General features: G+C 36.7%; 1 protein-coding gene across 1 annotated transcript in view; it reads right to left on the bottom strand.

Annotated features, from left to right (window-relative positions):
* Positions 1-1,375: 1,375 nt before the first annotated feature.
* PDGFC (platelet derived growth factor C) overlaps positions 1,376-19,828 on the bottom strand; it is a 137,635-nt gene continuing 119,182 nt past the window's right edge. Inside the window, exons 4-6 of the mRNA XM_059817821.1 lie at positions 9,467-9,674; positions 3,680-3,897; positions 1,376-3,012 (exon numbers count right to left, since the gene is read on the bottom strand). Of these exons, the coding sequence (XP_059673804.1) occupies positions 2,896-3,012; positions 3,680-3,897; positions 9,467-9,674 (543 nt within the window). The 3' untranslated portion in view covers positions 1,376-2,895. The remainder of the gene's footprint in view (positions 3,013-3,679; positions 3,898-9,466; positions 9,675-19,828) is intronic.

Here is a 19,828-nt window from a genome sequence, read left to right as displayed (position 1 = left end):
GCAGAAGTTACCACTGCCGGGGGTCAGCTGCGCTACCCAGCAGGACGGAGGACGTAGCACAGAGCAGGAGAACGGCACCCTTCATTGCTTCGCTTGGTTGGTATCTTTCCCAAATCCTGTCCTTTAAAAGAACTGAGCCCGTCCATCCTCTTTAAGCTAGGCAAGAGGTGGAGTGCTAAATCCCCTGGAGAGAGAGGAGGTGGAAAAACGAAGTCCGGGCAGTGGCAGTGAGAAGACATAGCTTCAGCACGGAGCCAAGGAGGAGGGAAAGAACTTAACAATGCTCGGCAAGGGGACGGCAAACAGGAGGGATGGTGATTTTGGATTAGATGAGAGAGACAGCGCTGTGAAGGGGGCTGTAAAGAGCAAAGAGATAAGGAGTTCAAATGCAGGTCTACAGCAAGCAATTGGGAAAGAAACTGGTGCAAGAAATTGTTAAGGTAGAAAGCGAGCCAAAGCCAGAGGGAGGCAATAGAAGAAATGCTTGTAACTTCTGGAAAACATCACTCTCCATACCCTGTATGGTTCCAGAAACTCCGCATTCCTCTGCTGCCACCAAATACCTACCTCAAAATGCATGGCATGCCTTCTTCCCCTGGCAAGTCTACAGAGAGGATAAGGCCTCCTGCATTTCCTACAGCAGAAATTTCTGTTATGGAATTACATTCTTCAATTCTTCTGCTGAATTATGATGCCAGAGGCTGTGATTTCTTCTTTTATCTCAACTTGCTTTTCAAAAGCTCTTTAAATCACAAAAAAAGGACAATATTAATGCAAAAAAAAACCCCAACATCCTTGCAAAACAGTCTTTATTCTGGTCAAAACCTCAAAATTCAAGTAAACCAGGTTTCTTGTGTGACCATAATTCTGCATTCTGATACAGGGTTAATGTTCATATTGGATAATTATATGCCACATTTACACCAGATATTTTTCTTATTCAGTAGGAGGTTGAGGGTGGGGCAAAATAGACCAGCTAAGATAGAATCAGAAGCCACCTAGGAATTTTCCAGAACTGGTATAAGAAATTCATACCAACTTGCAAAAAAACCTCTACATTTTCATCAGAACTCACTTTCATGATGGAAAAAATAACAGAAGATGTTATTTAATTTGATGGCTTCACATCCACATAATTTTGACCATTTTGAATGTTTATACAAATGCCATCACATTATTTCTTTCCCCTTTTTCTTCTTGTGAATTTATAGTAAAGCAGAATTAATAAAGCAAGTGTAAGTCTTGGTAACAGAAGGCTTTCGTTTTCAGTACTGACTTTCAAAATAGTAAGTAGAAAATCACCCTCTTTAACTTTTCCTGTTATTGTATATTGAACAGATACAAATATGCAACCACACAGAAACACTTATTCTCCCAAAATTAGCATTATTACTTTATTTGGTGATTCATTACAATCTGCAAATCCAATAGTCAAAAAAATAAACTAGGCATAATATTAAAGCATTTTACAAGCAAAATACTTTACTGTTTCCCTTTCAATTTGCATAGGGTGGGATAAGTGTATTGGTTAAAGGATATAATGTACAGAAGAAACAAAACCATAGTTCATCAAACTGTACTGAAGAGTGTTATGATCCTGTGAGTGAACAGCATTTAAACAGCTATAACCATCAATGGAAAACCATACACTTCAACATTATCAAGGCTGCCTTCCCATGACCACGATGCATCATGAAGGCTGCAAGCCACTGGGCTTCTTTTTTACATTGTAGATCATCCTACTTTAAAGAAATTAAAGAGTTAAACAAGCCAGAATGTATCTATCTATGCTTATTCTTTTCTACCGGAACAAATGCCAGAATGGAGAGAGGGAATTTTTAAAGTCAGCTTCCAAAACCACTTACAGTAACGTCTGTCTCTCATATTTTCAGCGTCATGGTGCTAGCAAGCTTAGAGCTTCATCCACACATCTCTGTTTATTATTACTGTGCATCCAGGTAAAAATATGTATTTTTTCACTGTGTAGCAACAAACTGCAATGAGATCATGCTCCTTTCCTATTGTAACCACATCTCTGTTCCTCCAGCTGTACATATCTGGCTTTAAAGTCTCACAAAACTAAAAAATAGTTGATCTAGGTTGTAATAAAAAAAGAATATTAAATACCTTTGGTAAAAATAGATATATTTAACAAGTTTAGAAAAGCAAATAGTTATATTGTCAAAAAGAGAGTATAAAAATGTACACGATAAAAAATAACAAACAAACAAAAAATCATCAGCCATAGTAGTAAGAATAAAGGCGCCGTTCTTTTCAATGTTTGCTTCCTTAGCTCACGTTATTGTCCAGTCTTCTTTCTAAAAGGCAGGAGCTTTACTAGAGCGTATGGAAAAATCCAGTCCTTCCTACTATCATCAGACAAATTAAGTTGAATTCGGAACAAGACAGTCTGTTTTAACCCAAGTTTGTACAACAGAGAACACTTCGATTTAGAGTACATAGGAGTAGTTGAACAAAGAAAGAAAGATTTCAGGTGTTTTCAACCAGAGGCCAGAGGTACTGGAGCTGTAGAAATGAGACAGCCAGCAGGATCAAGTCTCCATGATATGAGCCTTCTAACTTTATTTTTACTCCTAAATTATAAATCCATGTATTGTCAAGAAAATTGTGGGGGACAAAAACAATACATCTATTTTAAATCCCTCATTGATGCCTTTCTCCCATCCTTTCACTGGGCCTCCAAACAGAGCTGTCACACAACATATAATCCCAGTTTCGCTTCTCCTCTTTTTAGAGCTCACTGTAAATCTTGAAGATGGAAGATCCCCAAAGCAAACAACTGAGATTACAGAAGGAGATAATGCACAAGCCCCATAATAGAATCAGCCATTGATTGAATGTGCTTTGAAAGACAACAGCACAATTAAATCATCTTTATCCTTCAGTATTCCCTTTGCACACACAGTCACACTCCTCGTGGTGTTCCAAGGGTACATCTGTCAATGATTTATGCAATCCCCGGACGCCAATCCTTGGCTTCAGCTGAAGAACCTGAAGGAGAAGCAGCCAAGCATCAAGAAAACAGCAAGTGCTTCATCACACACCTAGACTATGAGCTAGATTGCACTGGAAACACATTGGATGACAGGAAGTCTATTAAAAGAAATAGGTTTTCCTCCGATTAATTTCTTCATTTATTACACCCACTTATTATTTTTGCTTTTACCTCAAGCCCTTTATAAAATCGATTAAAATATGTTGAACAGATACTTGCTTTTATCAAAGAAGAGAGTCTTGCAGCTTCATATTTCTACTTAGCTTTATTTAAGGGCTACAGTATAGTTAACCTAATGGAATTATTAGATAACTCTATAATATAATATTTGTAACAATGGAAATGGACAGATATCTGTTCCTTCATAAAGTTCACATCTACCACTAAAGAAAGCTGAACAAGGAGGTGTGGTTGTGATGTGTCTGAACTGTACCAGTAAACAAATACCTCAGGGATGACTTAATAGTTCCACAGAAAAGTATTTTAACAAGGAAGATACTACTTTTTTATGTAACACCTCATTAAAATGGTAAAAAAAAAATGCTATAACTGCAATACATAAAATTTTAAAATATTAATATTGGTGCATTCCTGCAGTAAAAATGAATTCCTTAATTGGCTTTCAGTATTTCCAAACGTGCAAATGTAAAAAAAAGCACATACCTCATGGTATTTTTTGGTGACTTTTGTTGGTACACATTGGCACTCATTGCAACTCTGATGACAACAGGCACAGTTTCCACCACAACGTTTAACCAGAAGACACAGTGGCCAGAAGATGGTGTCAGTTCGCTTCAGCTCCTCCCTCAATGACACGGAGAAGTTGCGAGGAGTACAACTATACAGCCGCACCTCCTCCTTTAGGAGGTTGAGATCAACCACTGCAAAAAGACAAACAAACTGGTGCTTTTCTGATTTGTAATCCAACTTCATTGGTGGTAAACCAACTTCAGCAGTGCAGAACCCTTGAGGAAAGTTCATTTTTGTGCAGGTGGTATAGGTTCAGCACGCAAGTAAAATACCGCAGTTATATGAATAACATGAAATCTAAATGGTATGATCGTTGTATAGGAATATTCACCAATTATTTTATAACTCTGTCGGAGTCGGTTCAAATAAAACAAAGCAAGCTTTGGCTACTATGTTCCAATAAATGTTTTATCAAATCAACCCTAATGGAGTTCCCTTTGTTCATGCTCATACTCTGAGCTCTAGTATTGCTATTCTATATTAATTTTGGATTGGAGAAACACACACAGCAATTAAGAATCCTGCAAACCTCCAAACACATTTTTAATTCATTTGCATAAAGCAGTCAAACTTCATCGCTGCTAAAATTTCAATTATAGCTTTTTTGCAAAGGCAATGTAAGTATAAAGAAAGAATCTAACCATTTATATCTAAGAGTAACTCATTTCTATGGACTAAGAACTTCAAGAAGTTATGTCATCATCAGTGAATACTGTACAAACAAATAAGTGCACAAGTATTAGTAGACTCCATTTTTTCCCCTCGTCCTTCATAGCAGCATATATATGAATTTCTGTTGCTTCTTGAGGTTTCATTTTCACTTGATGGGTCTTAAATAAAATACAGCTCCTCCTTGTAAGCACCTAACTTGAAGTGCAAGTTAAAGATATTAATATTTGGCACTGGTTTCCCTATAAACTGCTTCCACTGTATCACACTAAAGTTTCACTATGCCAATGGCTGAACAGCAAACTCATGAAAAGATCTGAAACATGGCAAGCTCCTTTAGGTTCACCTTAGCTGCATAGCCAAGAAATAACAGGCCTTGAAATAGGCAGTTAAGGCTGAAAAAAATGGGATTGGTTTAGTGAAAAAATTAATGCATTTTTAACTTTGGTGCAAAGCAATGTAATTTCATTTCTTTCAGAAAAGCCAGACTATAATGATCACAATCCGGGGTATTTTGCCTGAGCTGTTTCTCTCCAAACCTACCACCATTAAGGAACAGAAGTAATGTCTAATTCACAGGGGTACTCTGTCTGGTAAAAAAACAAAAAGAAAACCCTATGATAATATGGCTACTGAGATGACTGAAATAGAGGTCTCGAACAAAGCAGCAAAGAACTTTAAAGCAACTGTTTTTGAGCTAAATCAAGAAGAAACTAGGGAAAAGAATATCCCTGTGCATTGATATTACTTAACAAATACTTTATAGTTATTGCTAGCAGTTTGTAAATAAAAAGCCATACAATAAAGCTAAAATATGTTCCTGATCTGAATCACCCTCTAAAGAAATACCTTTTCTTCCCTCTGCTGACTATGTAAAAAGAGCCTCTAGAGGTCATCAAGGAGAACTTCAGCTTATCAAGGCAAGATAATACCTCTCAATTCTATTTAAACACATAAGAAATAAAGAGAACTTAGAAGCTGCATTTCCCTAGTAGAAATGCTCACTAGTACTGTCCCAGGAGCAGATCTTTGGGAAGCAATTTCATTCCATGTTTCTTCAAACATTTCTTTTGCAGACTGTATCCATATACAGGCATCCATATGTAAGGGTTTATTGTTTTGAAAGGTCAGTTAAACACACTGAAGCTTTTTCTCTGCTTGCACTTACAGTGAATGCCAAGCTAGGGCACTTCATTCCATCACTATCAGGTTAACATAGGCTTCTAAATAAACAACCTGATTTTTAAAAGTGAGGAGTGTGTAATAACTCCCATAAAATTACTGATAGGATGCCAGCCTGCCTCCCACACTGCAAGAGCATTCCTTGAAGAAAGCTGAGAAGGGACCAAAGGAAAAGAGACAAAACTTCCTGGGGAGAGATTCACTGTGAGAAATTAAAAATAATTTAAGCTCTTCTGATCAGCTAATAGCTCTAGGCTGAGTCATTTAGAGGGTGGACATGTCTACCTCCATTAATCAAGGTCTGTGGAGAGGAATGGAGTACTTCTTTCTCCCGTTATGTTTACGAACATATAATAAGTGAACTGCCTGAATGAGGATAAAATGCCTAAAACACAATGAGAGAAATGCTAGTTCGGCTAGTAATTTCTACCGGTAGATTTCTACAGAGACTGACATTGCTTGGTACAGTGAATTTCAAGAAGCTAAGCTTATGTGTCCTAACACAATTGCTGCTCAGCCCTTTGCCATGAGAAACTGCAAATGGAAGCTCGGCACTGATGCCTCTTCCAGCAAGCCCACCGACCAGCGGGAGAGAGATGCCTGTGTGGTGTTGTGCTTCTCTGCTACCTCTTGGCTACTGCCAGCAGCTGAGGAATGCATCCATTTCCTGATACTAGCTGTAGTTACAACATAGAGGAAAGGGCAATGCACTAAAATGAGCAGCAAGTGTATTACATATTTTCTTACAAAACTGGAATAAATTTGAACTGAACCCCTCAGACCTGCAGACCCAAATTTTAAAAAAGTTCAGTGGAAGAACATGCAATCACCTCTTGGCAGATAGATTTTAGTGTGCCTTATTGTTACAACAGGCTTCAGGAGAGATGAAAAATGTCATGTTTGGTTTCCTTGCTTTACAATGTACTAAGGTATATCGCTATTATACCTCACAGTGAACCCTTGCCCTACCTTATGTAATTCAATTTCATTAAAAGGTCTGTGGCAAATTTATCTAGTGCTTATATAATCACTTCTTTGAAGTGGGTGAACGAAGCTGTTATTTTTTCAAAGAGTATCTGTCTGTCCAAAATTTATTTTAACACACTGTGGGCACGAAGCTAGATGAGAGAATGTATATATTCCCTTAAAAGTGTTTACTTAACCACAATAAAAGGTTATGTGGATTTCCCAAGTGCACTGAGTTACAGTACCTGTTATAATGTGAACATTTAAACACTCCTTCAACTTGGCTTCCACTCATGTATCATGTTTGACACAACAGTCAAAGTTCTTTTGTCTAGCACTAGCTCAGGAGGAATGGAAGGCTCTGCAGTAGCACATGAATGGGAAACAATAAAATAAAAATAAGGGGAGAAGGGAAAAAAGGGAGAAAAAACCGTAGATACAGGTAGGTCTACAGTAAAGTCTATTTCAAAAGTGTGTCTTCACTGGCACATACAACTGAAGTAAACCATGTTCACACCAGTCTGAAAGTAACTGTGTTCTGAAATTGGCAATGCAACTGTCTGGCATCTTCTGGGACGTGTATCAAGTACTCTTTCCCAAAAGATTTTTCCAGCTGGACGCTGCCCTCAAAGTCAATGAAACAAATTAAATCGTGGTTAAGGCACTTGTGTGTGGGCACAGATAGCAGCAGGATGTTTCTCATTCCTAAGTACCTTGGAGATGTTTATGGGAGTTTAAGTTTCCTACTGGCTCCTACAATAGGACAGGGCTGTTACAAAACCCCAAACTAGGAATTAAAAAAAAAAGTCACATAACTATACAAGAAAAGTATCTACTAAGGACTATGTTTGGATTGTGACTCTTTTCTTCTTCTTAAGCAGAGTTCAGAATATGATCTAATGATTATGCATAGATATCTGTGGGAAGCGATGGGATCATTTTTTTGCACAGCAAAATATATTTTATTTTTAAGTATGTTTAATATTATAAAAGAATTTAGGACTATATTTAGACATCAAAGCCTCTGAACTTGGTGTTTCTTCTTTCCTGGCTAGAAGTTTTTGGAAGCATTTTATCCAGAGAAAACATCAGACACAGAAGTTCTGTGGAATTTAGGTTGTCTAAATATAGTCTCTTTCATATGAATTATTAAGTAGGAGTAGAGGGCAATATTCTTCTCTACATAAAGTAACATACACTTTTAATTACATTTTCATTTAATCTAGATGTAAACTGATGTTTGTCTGTGAAAGCAGGACAGTAGTTTAGCTTTTACACTGAAAAATTGCAAAAATAAAACTGATCTAATTATAGAATCAAAGAGTTTGAAAAAAATAAACATATTAGGGCATGCACTTCTCCCAAACATTTCTTTAAAAGTTTTTTTAAATACAGCAAACATGCTACTAGAAGGAATAACATTAAAAAAAGAAGAATAAAAAAAAAGAAAAAAAAAGTTTTGCTTTCCCTATTTATTAACTAGACCTAACAGTTAAATACTATGTCATTTCAACTGGACATATTTTCTGCCTCAGGCTATTACATTACACACTCGGTAATGCAGTCTGAGGGTGGTCTCTTAAAGATAAATGTGGCAATACTCTGATATGTTTATTCAGTGGAAAAATCTATTTCAGCATCTAAATAGAAGTCTTTAAAAGATTTATTCTGATAGTTTCTTTCTAAGATATGTCTTTCAGGAAGTTGTTTTTGTCTACATAGATGTTATCCAACACCTGCTTTTTAGTTTATGTAAGGTTTCACAAATTACATTTTCTTTTTCTCCCACTTACTGTATGCTTATGGCATGTATTTGGCAAATACTAAATCTCTTTAATTAGGAAAGTGTTAAACGACTATCTGAAAGGTATGGTCCATTGCTGAAAGTTTTTAAAGAGAATTCCTCCTCTTCAACCCTTGATTTAGTTGCTGTGTGCAGAGCCGTAACAATACAGGTAGGGTAGAAAGGTTGATTTTTAGGCTCTGATCCAAGCATTAGCTGTCAAAAACTTAAATTTGAGTTATAAAAGGTTTTACTTCCTCCCTTTTCTTGCTGATCAGATGATAATCTAGTTTACATTTGTCAACAGGGGAGTCTATTCAGTTATGCTCGTATGTTTTCATTTTCATGCTCTATGGTGGGCAAGGAAAGAGGTATTGCCTGCATGCTATCCATCCACATGGAATCCATAAACATGAAAGAGTGGACAGCATCTGGATGATGTGCAGTAGAAAACTCATGAATGTCAAATGTAGATGGAAGAAAATGACTTGCTGAACAAGAAACAGGTCCACAAGTCTTGAAATACATAATCTACTTTACATCTGATTGACAACTGCATGATCAAACTGGACATGGACACAGGGATTTCATGAGGTATCATTGGAAGAGAAACATTTAGCTAATTATTCTCAATTCATATGGTGTAGAAACTGGAACAATTCTAATGAAATAAACCGATCATTCACATGATACTGTATGTGTAAGAAATTACCTACCCCAAACAAAAAATAAAGTTTTTGCCCTCCATAAAAAAAGAAACCCATGAAGTTAGATTATTTCACCTAGCCAAGATGCCCTGCTACTTTGTGGAAATAAAGATCTCCCAGGTTCCCTACAGAAAACTACCCTGTCTGCTTCTACTTTTTTTTCCCCTTTATTACTTTATCCTGCTAAATTCCTTCAAGTTTTGAGTTTAATTATTGTCCTTTCTCAGATAATATAATGGTAAGAATAGCTAACAATAATGATCTCTGCTCTATTACTTACATATTCCTTACTTGAACCAAAATTCAAGTTGAAGAATGCTCTTAATTACTGTTTCTCTGTTAAGAAAACAACACCCGTAGAAAGCTGCAAGGCCAGACAGAAGAGTTACTTACCTCTTGATTTCCTCCCATGAATATATGCCTTTCCAAGAAGTTGCCACGTCGGCCTGTACAAATCTTCCAAATCCAGTTGCCACCGATCTGGTTCAAGGTAGCGGATAAGTTCTTCCACAGTACTAAATCCAGCAACGGCATTGTTTAGTACATCTAATGGTAAAGCTGATGGGGGTAGCAACGATGGGCTAGGTGCTTCTGTATGGTGCTGCAATCAAAGCCAAGAGAAGAGTACCAGTCAGAATCTGCTTTGATGAAGTGCTGTACTTTATGAAGTTATATAGCTAGGAAAGTTTATAAGTGGCTAGCTTGTTTCCAATGTACAGTTTACCTAATAAGACAAATAACAGGAGTCAAAAAGCACCCAGTAATTCTTCAGCAATAAGTGTAAACAAATTTCTACTAGACAGTTTTCCCACTTCTTACATTTCTAGCCTTGAAGATAGCATGCCACTACACCTGTTCTTTGAAGAAGTTCACTGAGTGATGGACAAGATTTTAGAAATAGAACAAAGATTGATTTGAATATATGTCCCCATTACAGGCAATTACTGTAACCCTCTAGAAATCTGAGGAAACACACATTTCACATGCTGCCTTTCCTATGAAACATGCCCACAATCTTTGTCTTCTTGTCTTTCGATTGAAAATATGAACATACCCTAGCACAAAGATAGCAAATATTCCCGCTCTCATCTATAGATGAAAAAAAAGCACAGTGTTTCATACCGTACTAAGAATTACATTTCTGGTTAAACAATAGTAACAGAGTAATAACAACATCTGGCATTACTATAATTATTTCTCTGTCAAGAAAAAAAAAGTTCCCAAGGATATCAAAATGCTGAAATTGAGTACTGAAAAAGTCTTATGTACTTTCCCACAGCACAAATCTCACTGACAAACTCACTGGATCAGGTGTACTCAGTGACAGACAATTCAAGCAAAGTGAGACTTCTGGTTTTGCTCACTCTACAATCTGTTTGATTCGTATTTTCAAAAGAATAAAAAAAGGTAGGAAGGAAAGCCTAAGCAGGAAGCTGCTGCTGCACCACCATAAGTTTCTTTAGGCTTTTATACAGGCAGACATCACTACGGACATTATGTCCACAGTACTACACTAGAGCAATTTATCTGGACAACGAAGGACGAAGAAAGATTTGAGCATACTGCTGATTTAGGGGATGGGAAGGACAAGAAATCTCGAACTTAAATGCGCAATGTTATATGCATCACTGCTTTCAAGTGTGGTCCACATAAGATTTAGGGAAAATTTATTCACTAGAAGTACAGTCAGGTTTTGGAAAAGGTTGCCCAGAGAGGCTGCACAGTATCCCTCCGTGGAGGCTTTCAATACCTGACTGGATAAAGTCCTGAGCAATGGTCTGACCTCAGAATTGACCCTACCCTGAGCAGGAGGTTAAACTAGAGACCTGCTGAGGTCCCTTGCTGAATTTTCCTACAACAATCCTACAACATAATATGAAGAATGAAGGACTGAATATTCCTCCAATAAGTGAACTAACATGCTTCTTGTCCCTTCCCTGTGCAGTGCCTGTTAGTACTGCACAACATTTACATATATGTATATTATTTATATTTATTAATATGTATTTTCATGTATTTTTATTTATATATATTTTAAAATCCTCAAACCACTTAGTGACAAAATGGCACTCTCAGTACTCTAATGTGAATTGTACATATACTGTAATTTTTTCTATCTGTAACATCAGATCAATTGTATTCTTTTACCTTTTCAAAATGATCAGAAATTGATGAGAAACGTAACAGTTATGCAGGAAAACAATATTTAATAAAATAATCCTTGCAACACTACATACTAAACAGCAGTTTTCTAAAATACATATGCCTGTGATAGCTGTATTTCCTACCAATAATTATATTTTCCTTTCTGTGCTCTCAATTCTATTAAAGATGTATTTTTGGTTTCAGATAAATATGTGGTTGAAAGGGCAGCAAATGGAAGTAACCACCATGCCCTTTATACTTTTTGCTTCAAGGGTTTTTCTCGCTCCATCTTCAAGAAGTAGAGTCACTAGAATGATTTATGCTGCTTTTTAACTGGGAGTGTTGTAAAGATAATACAAAATATAGATCTAGTGTGCTGCTACTATTAACTTTATCATATTTTCATCTTGCTAATCCAGCAGCATTTCCAATAGAGTGAGTGAAGTAGTTTCTTCCCATTCAGGAAGAATGTGGATTTCAAAAGTTAAAATATTTCTTTCCCTCTTCTCTCCGCTGGCCACATTGAAAATAATAACATGTTGATCCATCTATTAGGTTATGATAATAAAGCAACAGATTCTGGTCTATAATTTAAATATTTGCTGTTAGCAAAACATGCTACTCAGCAAGTTTCAAAATAGTGCTGTGACACTATAATTCATATGGTCAAAAAACCAAATATTCCAAAATTTCTCTTCCTGTTTTTCTCCATGATGATGTATTTGTAACAGTCCCATTTCCTGGTCTGAAGGTGTAGGGTTATTCTAAAGTGAAAAACAAAATAAGGATCAAGTGGTAGAACGAGTACCTAAGAAAAAAAAAAAATTCTATTTTGTTTCCAGCTGAGGAATTTACTTCAGTGTATCACTTCTACTGGGATTTTTTGTTGCCAGTGAAATAGGTGGATTCCAGATGAAAATCCATTGGTCTAGAATCTGTTTCCACATTTACAACTTAGAACATGCACGCTTAGCAATACATATATAGGAACTAACCCATCAATTTATATTATTCTGGATTCAGTAGGCATTTGCCTGACTTAAAATCTTATGAGGAAATGCTGAATCATTGAGCTTAATGATAACACAGTTAAAGTTGTCATCACTTTCTAATCATTCTTACAGCAAATCAAAACACAAAGTAATTGAAAGAGCAAAATTGCACAACTTCAAAGATGAATGTTTTAGAATAAAATATTTAAAATCTCAAGATTAAGAATATTTTTCCCAATAATCTCTTAATTTAGTCAATTTAAATGACAGTTAACATGTACTAAAGATTAAAGATAATTGATATCATAAAGCTATAAATGCTGTAATTTATATTTATAACACAATAACCTTTATGAAATATCAATTCTATACATTGTTTAGTATAAATAGTAATTCAAATTATACTCTAATTGCTTTTACTTGCTAATAGGTACTATTATAATTTAAACCTTTTGGACAGAATGACCAGGGCAGCATAAATGGTACTCCTTCCTTTAACTAAAATTATATCTTGGAATTTTATACAAGTTATAATTTCACTTTGTTATCTCAAAGGTTTTTTTGGTCTTCTATAGGCAATGTTTGCACCTGCAGTAAGGTTTTACTCTCAGAGAAGATAACAGGAGAAATTCGTTAATGCAAGAAATGAAAACTCAACTTCATTGATGGGCCATACCTTTTGGAACAAGGAAATACAAAACTTCAGCATAACTCTCAAATGTAGCATCATAGTTGCAACTTCAAAATGCTGAAATGCTCTACTTCTTAAATGGAGCTTTCCCTCACTTTATAGCAAGTCCATCATTTCTATTATAATTCCTTCCAATTAAATAATCTCAGATAAAAACCCATGTGCCTAGAATTTAATCTACATCTCTCTTGACATTCCTACTCTGATCCTTGTCTCCCCCTGCATGCTTGACACAAACGGACATTGTTAAGCCACTCCCTGTGCAATGCTACTGACATAAGTACTCAGTAGGTCTCAGAGGTGCAATTTCACTGCAGAACAGTGATGTGAAAGCCTCATAGGAGGACGACCAATAAGCTCTAGCTGTTTTGCTGCGCAATGTTGATGCAGACAGTGAAGATGATCTTACAAGTAGCTGTCAACTGTACATCTATTCTATTGCTGGCACCATCTAACTTACTCCACAGAACTATAGCATGTCTCCCCTAACAGATCAGCTAGCACATAATCAACCTTTGGTATAACAGACATCTCTTTATCTAACAGGGGATACATAACCCAAGACAGCAGATACTTGCTTAGGTATAGCAGCTATCCAAAATAGCTTTCCTGACAGAGACCTCTTATTGGGAAGTGATGTTCTCCATGCTTTTCTACAATAAATACTAATAGACAGTAAACACTTTTTCTGCCATAGCAGCACATCCTCGATTAATACCATGTTTTAGGTTTGAGACCACCTTTTTTTTTTCTTTTGCCTGAACATGAATAATTTCTGTCAAGACAGATTTGAAAAATACATCAACAAGTTCTGTATTTTAATGTGATCCCTCTAGTAAACAAAACAATCCACGTTGGGTCTTTTTTGTGCCCAGGAAACAATTTCAATATACCTTAATAAGAATAAACATGTTTAAAAACAAAATAGTGCCAAACAGTTGCATCTTTACTGTTAGTTAAAATGATTCAGGATGAAAACCAGAGCAGAAAACATACGGCTTCTGCTGCCCTGTAGAATGGCCAAGAATGATAATTAGCGTTAGATCAATAAGAATTTTCATTGGGTCTGTTTATATTGTATTTCTGTATGTGTACTTCACTCTACCAAAACAAATACCTTATAGAAATCCCCTAAGGTGTTTACAAGTGTAAAAGACAGACAAATAGACCAAATTTAGGCAACAGCTTAAGATATGGGCTTGGAAAAAAGGAAGGAAATAATATAAAGACTAATTTCACCAAACTATTCAGCCCTGAAGATTATACATAACAGCAGTACAGAAACTTAGGGAGTAAAATGCATTTTAGGGTGCTCACAATGTTAGTTGTGCCCTACTAAAGGAATCAAAGCTACTCCATCTAGCCTCTTTCTCAAAGGGGAAAGGGTAGGACAGTCTTACAAGTAGAATAAGAAGGCGACTATCAGTGAAGCAGTAAATCTGAGCAAAAACTGCAACAAATGAATTTGAAATTATCTAGTTGAAGCTCAAACCTAAAGGATGATTTAGTATGTAGCCTAACTTGAAGACTTGTGATTAATTTCTTGTTCTGACACATATTTCCTGTGTGATCCTGAGCATAGTATTTAGGCCACAGCATCATGGTGTAAAGCATCTGGCAGTAGCACCTCCTTGCTACACTAGCATGACTGTGTATGTGGCTGCATCATAAACAAGAGGTAATCTTTCCAGAAAAGAATATTTCTCATTTCCTTTTTTCTTTAACCACAATCTTATTCACAGTGCAGACCTCCAACAGCTAAGCCATAACAACCAAAAGCACAGCGGCCGCTAACACAAACATTTTTAGATTCACTCCGGCACCAGGAATTTCATAGCATGCAGGTTTGTAACACAGCCTTATCAAATCTGTAAAATGAGCATAAAGGCAATTCCTTGATCTCACAAGTTCTGTGAGAGAATGACTACAATAAACATTTATTAGATGCTCATTATTGGTTTATCTGAAGAATCCAGAAGTATTTTATATAGATAAAGGGTAAAACTTTGGATATGAGACTGACTGTTATAACCTTTCCCATTCTGCCACTATCTATCTGTTCTGCACTCACCTACAATCCACACAAGATCAGCTCTTAAGAACCATCATGATCTAAGCAAAACATTCCTTTTTGTCCTGTCTCATAGGATGGGATGGTCAAGGTACTGACACTACCCTCTTCCAGTCAAAGGAGAGGCAAGAAGTAATTTTGTTAGTTTGCTGCAGCCAGGAGTAAGCAATTTTATGTTTAGTAACACAATCACTGAGTTAAGACTGGAACAACAAAAACAAGTGAGTCAAATACTTGGCATGAAAGGACATTTACAAGTAGTGAATAATATGTCTAAAATAATTCCCTCCCCACAAAAGAAACCCCCATTTTTTTCAATTCTTGTCTTGAAAACATTGTCAAGCAGTTTCTTAGTGAAACCCCATTCATCAGTTGGCACAGTTTGGAGAAACTATTAAACATCAGTATGGTTTAATCAGACTAGAAGGGATTCTATAACAAAGAAAACCTCAGAGGAACCTCCCCTCCTCTGAAAACCAACTAGGATCAATACTTTGAAAGAAATAACATATTTCTTCTAATTAAATATCCTTACAGGTTTTTTTTTATTATTATTACCCAGGAATACTTCAAGTCCTGCTTAGATTTAGAGATATGCTCTTGAAACTAATAGTACATGCACATTCTTGTAACACTCACAATAAAGAAAGCCTGTTTTCTTCCTTTATAATCACAGGTAGCCCTCCTATTAGCATCATTAAAAGCTATGAGGGAGAACAGATATCCAACTCTTTGCCCTGAGGACATAGAAGCTTCTTGGCATAACAATAGCTCTTTCTTTTCTCCCATAAGTACATGCAGTAATAACTGTGAAAAGCCTCTAGAAATCCGGACCTACCTGAAAAAGCACAAACTTTTACTTGCTCGCATGTATGCAGTACAAAAAAGCTAATCCATTTGTGAAAGTCTGTCACTTGTAAAGACATCTTTTCTGTGCAACATTAACCTGCATGACTGCTATGCAAAATGTTAGTCCTGTTCAAGCAGCAATGTAGAAGGAAGTGGAGATGATCTGTACCTGGGCCTGTGCACAGCCACCTAAGCAGAGAAATCAAGTTCCAGGATCGTCTTCCTGTGCCTCCAGCAAAGGAATGAAAAAAAGGAGCAAAGGCAGATAATCAATTTAGACTGCCAAAGTCAGGGAATAAGGCAAGGATGTTTACTTGCGTGTGACAGAGATGGAAGCCAGGAAGGCCAGCGCAGTTCCCATCCATTGCAGCACTTCTCACTTCTTTAGCTGAAGTTACTGTCACAGCAGCGACGATGGTTGCATGAGAGACACTGCAGCTCCAGGGCTGCTAAGTAGGTAGGTCTGGTAAAGTAAGCTCCAGTGGCACTGAAGTAAACATGCATCTCATTCAGCTGTCCTCACTTCAGGGACGTAACTTCTGCCAGTCAAATGACATACAGGTAGGGGTACCAACCCTTCTCAATTTAATCAGCTACTGCGCATGAGATCCAGAATGCAGGATGACAGCTGCCTCTTTCCTTATTGGGCCTCCAGCTCTCTGCCTTTCACAGGCTCCCTAAATTCTCCGTTCTTATGTTGTGCTACAACTGCTTATCAAAAGCTTGCCCAGCCTCTCTTCATATGCACGAAGGGCTTTCCTTTTATCTCACTGAGGACCTTATTTGCTGAAGTATCCATGTCCTTGCACCAATTTACATCTTAAAGCCAGACAGAGATGGCTTTCCAAATTCTACATCGGCATTTTTGTTATGGCACTTTGAGGGTCGCTTCCCAAGTTGTGCATCATTTCTACCCTCCTTTCCATAACCACCAACAGGAGAAAGATCACAAGGGAAGGTGAAAGCATTCATGCCTTTCTGTCTTTGCCTGTCACAGGTGTGAATAAAGGAATAAAGATGTGTAAAAGTAGTGTCGGGAGCAGCCTACCATTTCCTCAAGTTAAAGTTTTGAGATAAAATCTATTTTTTAAAAGGTTTTAAATATTTCCTCAAACAGTTTCTGTGCAGTTCACAGAGAAGGGCTAGAATCCTAATTGTGCTGGAAAGAACAAGGAGATGGTCTCAAGGAAATTAGCAGCATGAAAATAGTGCAGGATGTTGCTAATCATCAGCCTTCTCCTGGCAAATTGCAGCTTTTTGCCTGAAGCCTGTGCACCCTGACACCCTTTGAAACACACAGCATAGGTGTGAGAGCCACTCTTGTGAAGACAAAGATGACACATATCTAGAGCAATTTCATAAACTCTCAGAGGATGGCATCTATAGCAATAAACTCTAGAAGCCATTTTAAAAAATCTTTAGCGATTTGGTTAATTCTCTCAATAAATTAGTGATCTATAATCACATATGTGTACCCATATATATGTGTGTGCATATACGTATGAGAATACATTTAGCTTTTTCCTGTGATCACGTGTATCAGCAATAATCCACACTACCTCACTTTAAAGACAAAAAGAAGAAAACTAATGCTCACAGTACTGTATTGTATGGAAGACCTTATTGTACACTTCATCATGGTAGTTGTAGTGTTTGCTATTCCTAGGAAATATATACACACAGAGAACTATCTTTATTGGATGCAGTTGCATGGAATTACGGATTTTTTCAGTGCATCTGGTAAGTCTCACTGAAGCAGGGCACACAACTTCATCAGGATTTCATAAGCACTACAGAATTACTACATTTCATTCTCCTGTCCTCTACTGAAAGTATTTGTTATTCTACAAAATGATCCAGTGATTCTTGTATTCTTTTGGGCTAGCACTTTCATTCACTGATTTATTCTTTCAGTTAATTAAGGAGAGAGGAGGTATAAACAATTCTACTTCAAAGCTGTGTCGCCAGAATCTCTGGCAACTGCAGAGGTCTTAAACCATGAAGCATACAATACCTGCAAACCCTAGAAATCATAAAGCTTAGAGATTCAGCCTCCTAGCTACAAGAGGAGTCAAGTTTTGATGCCCTTCTACCTTTGCCATGGGTTTTTACTATATTTCCTTACATCAGGAATTTGTGGCCATAGTATTGAATTATAAGATTCTAGATAGAAGACTCGAAGAAATGCAAGACCTCTCATGACTCGGACATATTACAACTCAGTGGCCACGCCGCCTTATTCTGAAAGCATGTCCTGATGTACTAAGTTGAACAGGGAGCATTTTAAAAAAGCCATTTAGTCTGTAATGAATCAGGTCTAATACTATAGAACAAGCTATGGCATAGACTATCTCTGTGGCGTAAAAAGTTTCAAAGTGAAATCACTATGTCAGTTTTCATCTGGAGTCCCTTCCTCAAATAACTTGCCTTTTTTGTTGTTTTCAGATTACTGTAGATATGCAAACTAATTTTAGGAATATAATCCCTGGGTTTTGGTTCCTATAAAGTATACTTGTAGCAGAGTAATAGCTAAACCATAACTATTTCCAAAACCTTAATTTTTAGTGAGCACTATCTTGTTTATACACCTCTCTCTTCTAAATGAGACTTTAACCAAAATTTACAGTGAGGTCTCCCCACTCCTCACAATTGTATATATATGCCATAAGACAAAGTAAGTCTACCTTTTGTATCCTAGTAACAACTGCAAAATATTTTGATTTCTAAACTTCAGAGTATCTTGCATTATAACATTCTCAAAACAAACATATGCAATAGATTTAAAACTAACTAGATGTTTATTTACCTCATGCATGTGCACATAGGACTATAACTGCAACTTAAAGAAGTTAAAACACAGTAGGTAATTTTCTTTCTTGTATTATTTGAAAGCTTAATAAAAATATTTAGTCTAATTCAGACATTGGACAATACTAATACCAATATAGACATTTTAAAGAGTCAAAATGTGTGTGTGTGTGTGTTCATACAGACAAAGTACTTGCTGGAAACCACTGAAAATAGACTGTGTATAGGCAAAATGAAGTCCCCAAATAATTTACTGAAGTACAGTTTCTCTCAACCTAATCTCGTAAAATCTTTGTTTGGAGAAAGTCCTGCAATGTGTCTTTTGCTTGCAGTATGGTGTTAAAACAAGCAAAAACCACCACATCTAAGAAATCATAATCTCCAAGTCTGCTGGCTTTTTTTTTTATATGCACAGAACTGTCCTAAACAAAATAACAGCTGCAATGAATCATTTCAATGTGTTGAACGTGTGAGGGAATGCGTATCCTTTATAAGCATTTCCTAAAAGTTTGGTTGAATCACTTGCAGCGGACGTCATCAGCAGTCTTCTGCCTTGACAAACCTCTGATCAGGACAGTTGGTTAACACACACATGGTACTGCTTCCGATTCCTGGATGCTAAGTTTTGAAAACACAAAGTATTTTTCTAAATAGTAACTCTGTCCTCCCTATCTTAGCACCTTCCTATCAAATCTTCCTCACTATACAAACTACTCATCATAGTATTCAAGGACATTTAAAGTTTCCCCTCTGCTTACCTATCATCTCTCATTGTTAAAGGCCATCTGCAGTCTCATACCTATTTCCAGGGCAGAACTCTGTATTGATTACTTGCTGTTTTCTCCTCATGCTGCTCTCAGTGAGGAGCTAAAGTAGAACTCTACAGAGACCCTTCTTTCATTGCTTCATGGCTTTCTGCATATAACCACCATCACCTTTTTATATTTCAACCATAAGCTCTTGAGGTAACTTGTTTTTTGTTTTGTGCTTGAATTGTGCTTGTGATTAAGGCAGTAGGGTACTTCATGACTGTTTATAACAGTAATAACAACACTTGGCACTAAAATATTCTTTCATGGACATCCAAAGATACTTGAATGCATGTATGAGCAGACAGCTGAATAAGAAGTGTTTTTCAAACACTGGTATAAATAAACCCTTTACCTTCATTTTGTGAATATAAACTTAAATGCAAGAAT

The sequence above is a fragment of the Gavia stellata genome, chromosome 5, assembly GCF_030936135.1.
Source record: "Gavia stellata isolate bGavSte3 chromosome 5, bGavSte3.hap2, whole genome shotgun sequence".
Classification (NCBI taxonomy): domain Eukaryota; kingdom Metazoa; phylum Chordata; class Aves; order Gaviiformes; family Gaviidae; genus Gavia; species Gavia stellata.
Note: the sequence above shows the minus strand (reverse complement) of the source record. Positions and strands in the feature narration are given on the sequence as shown.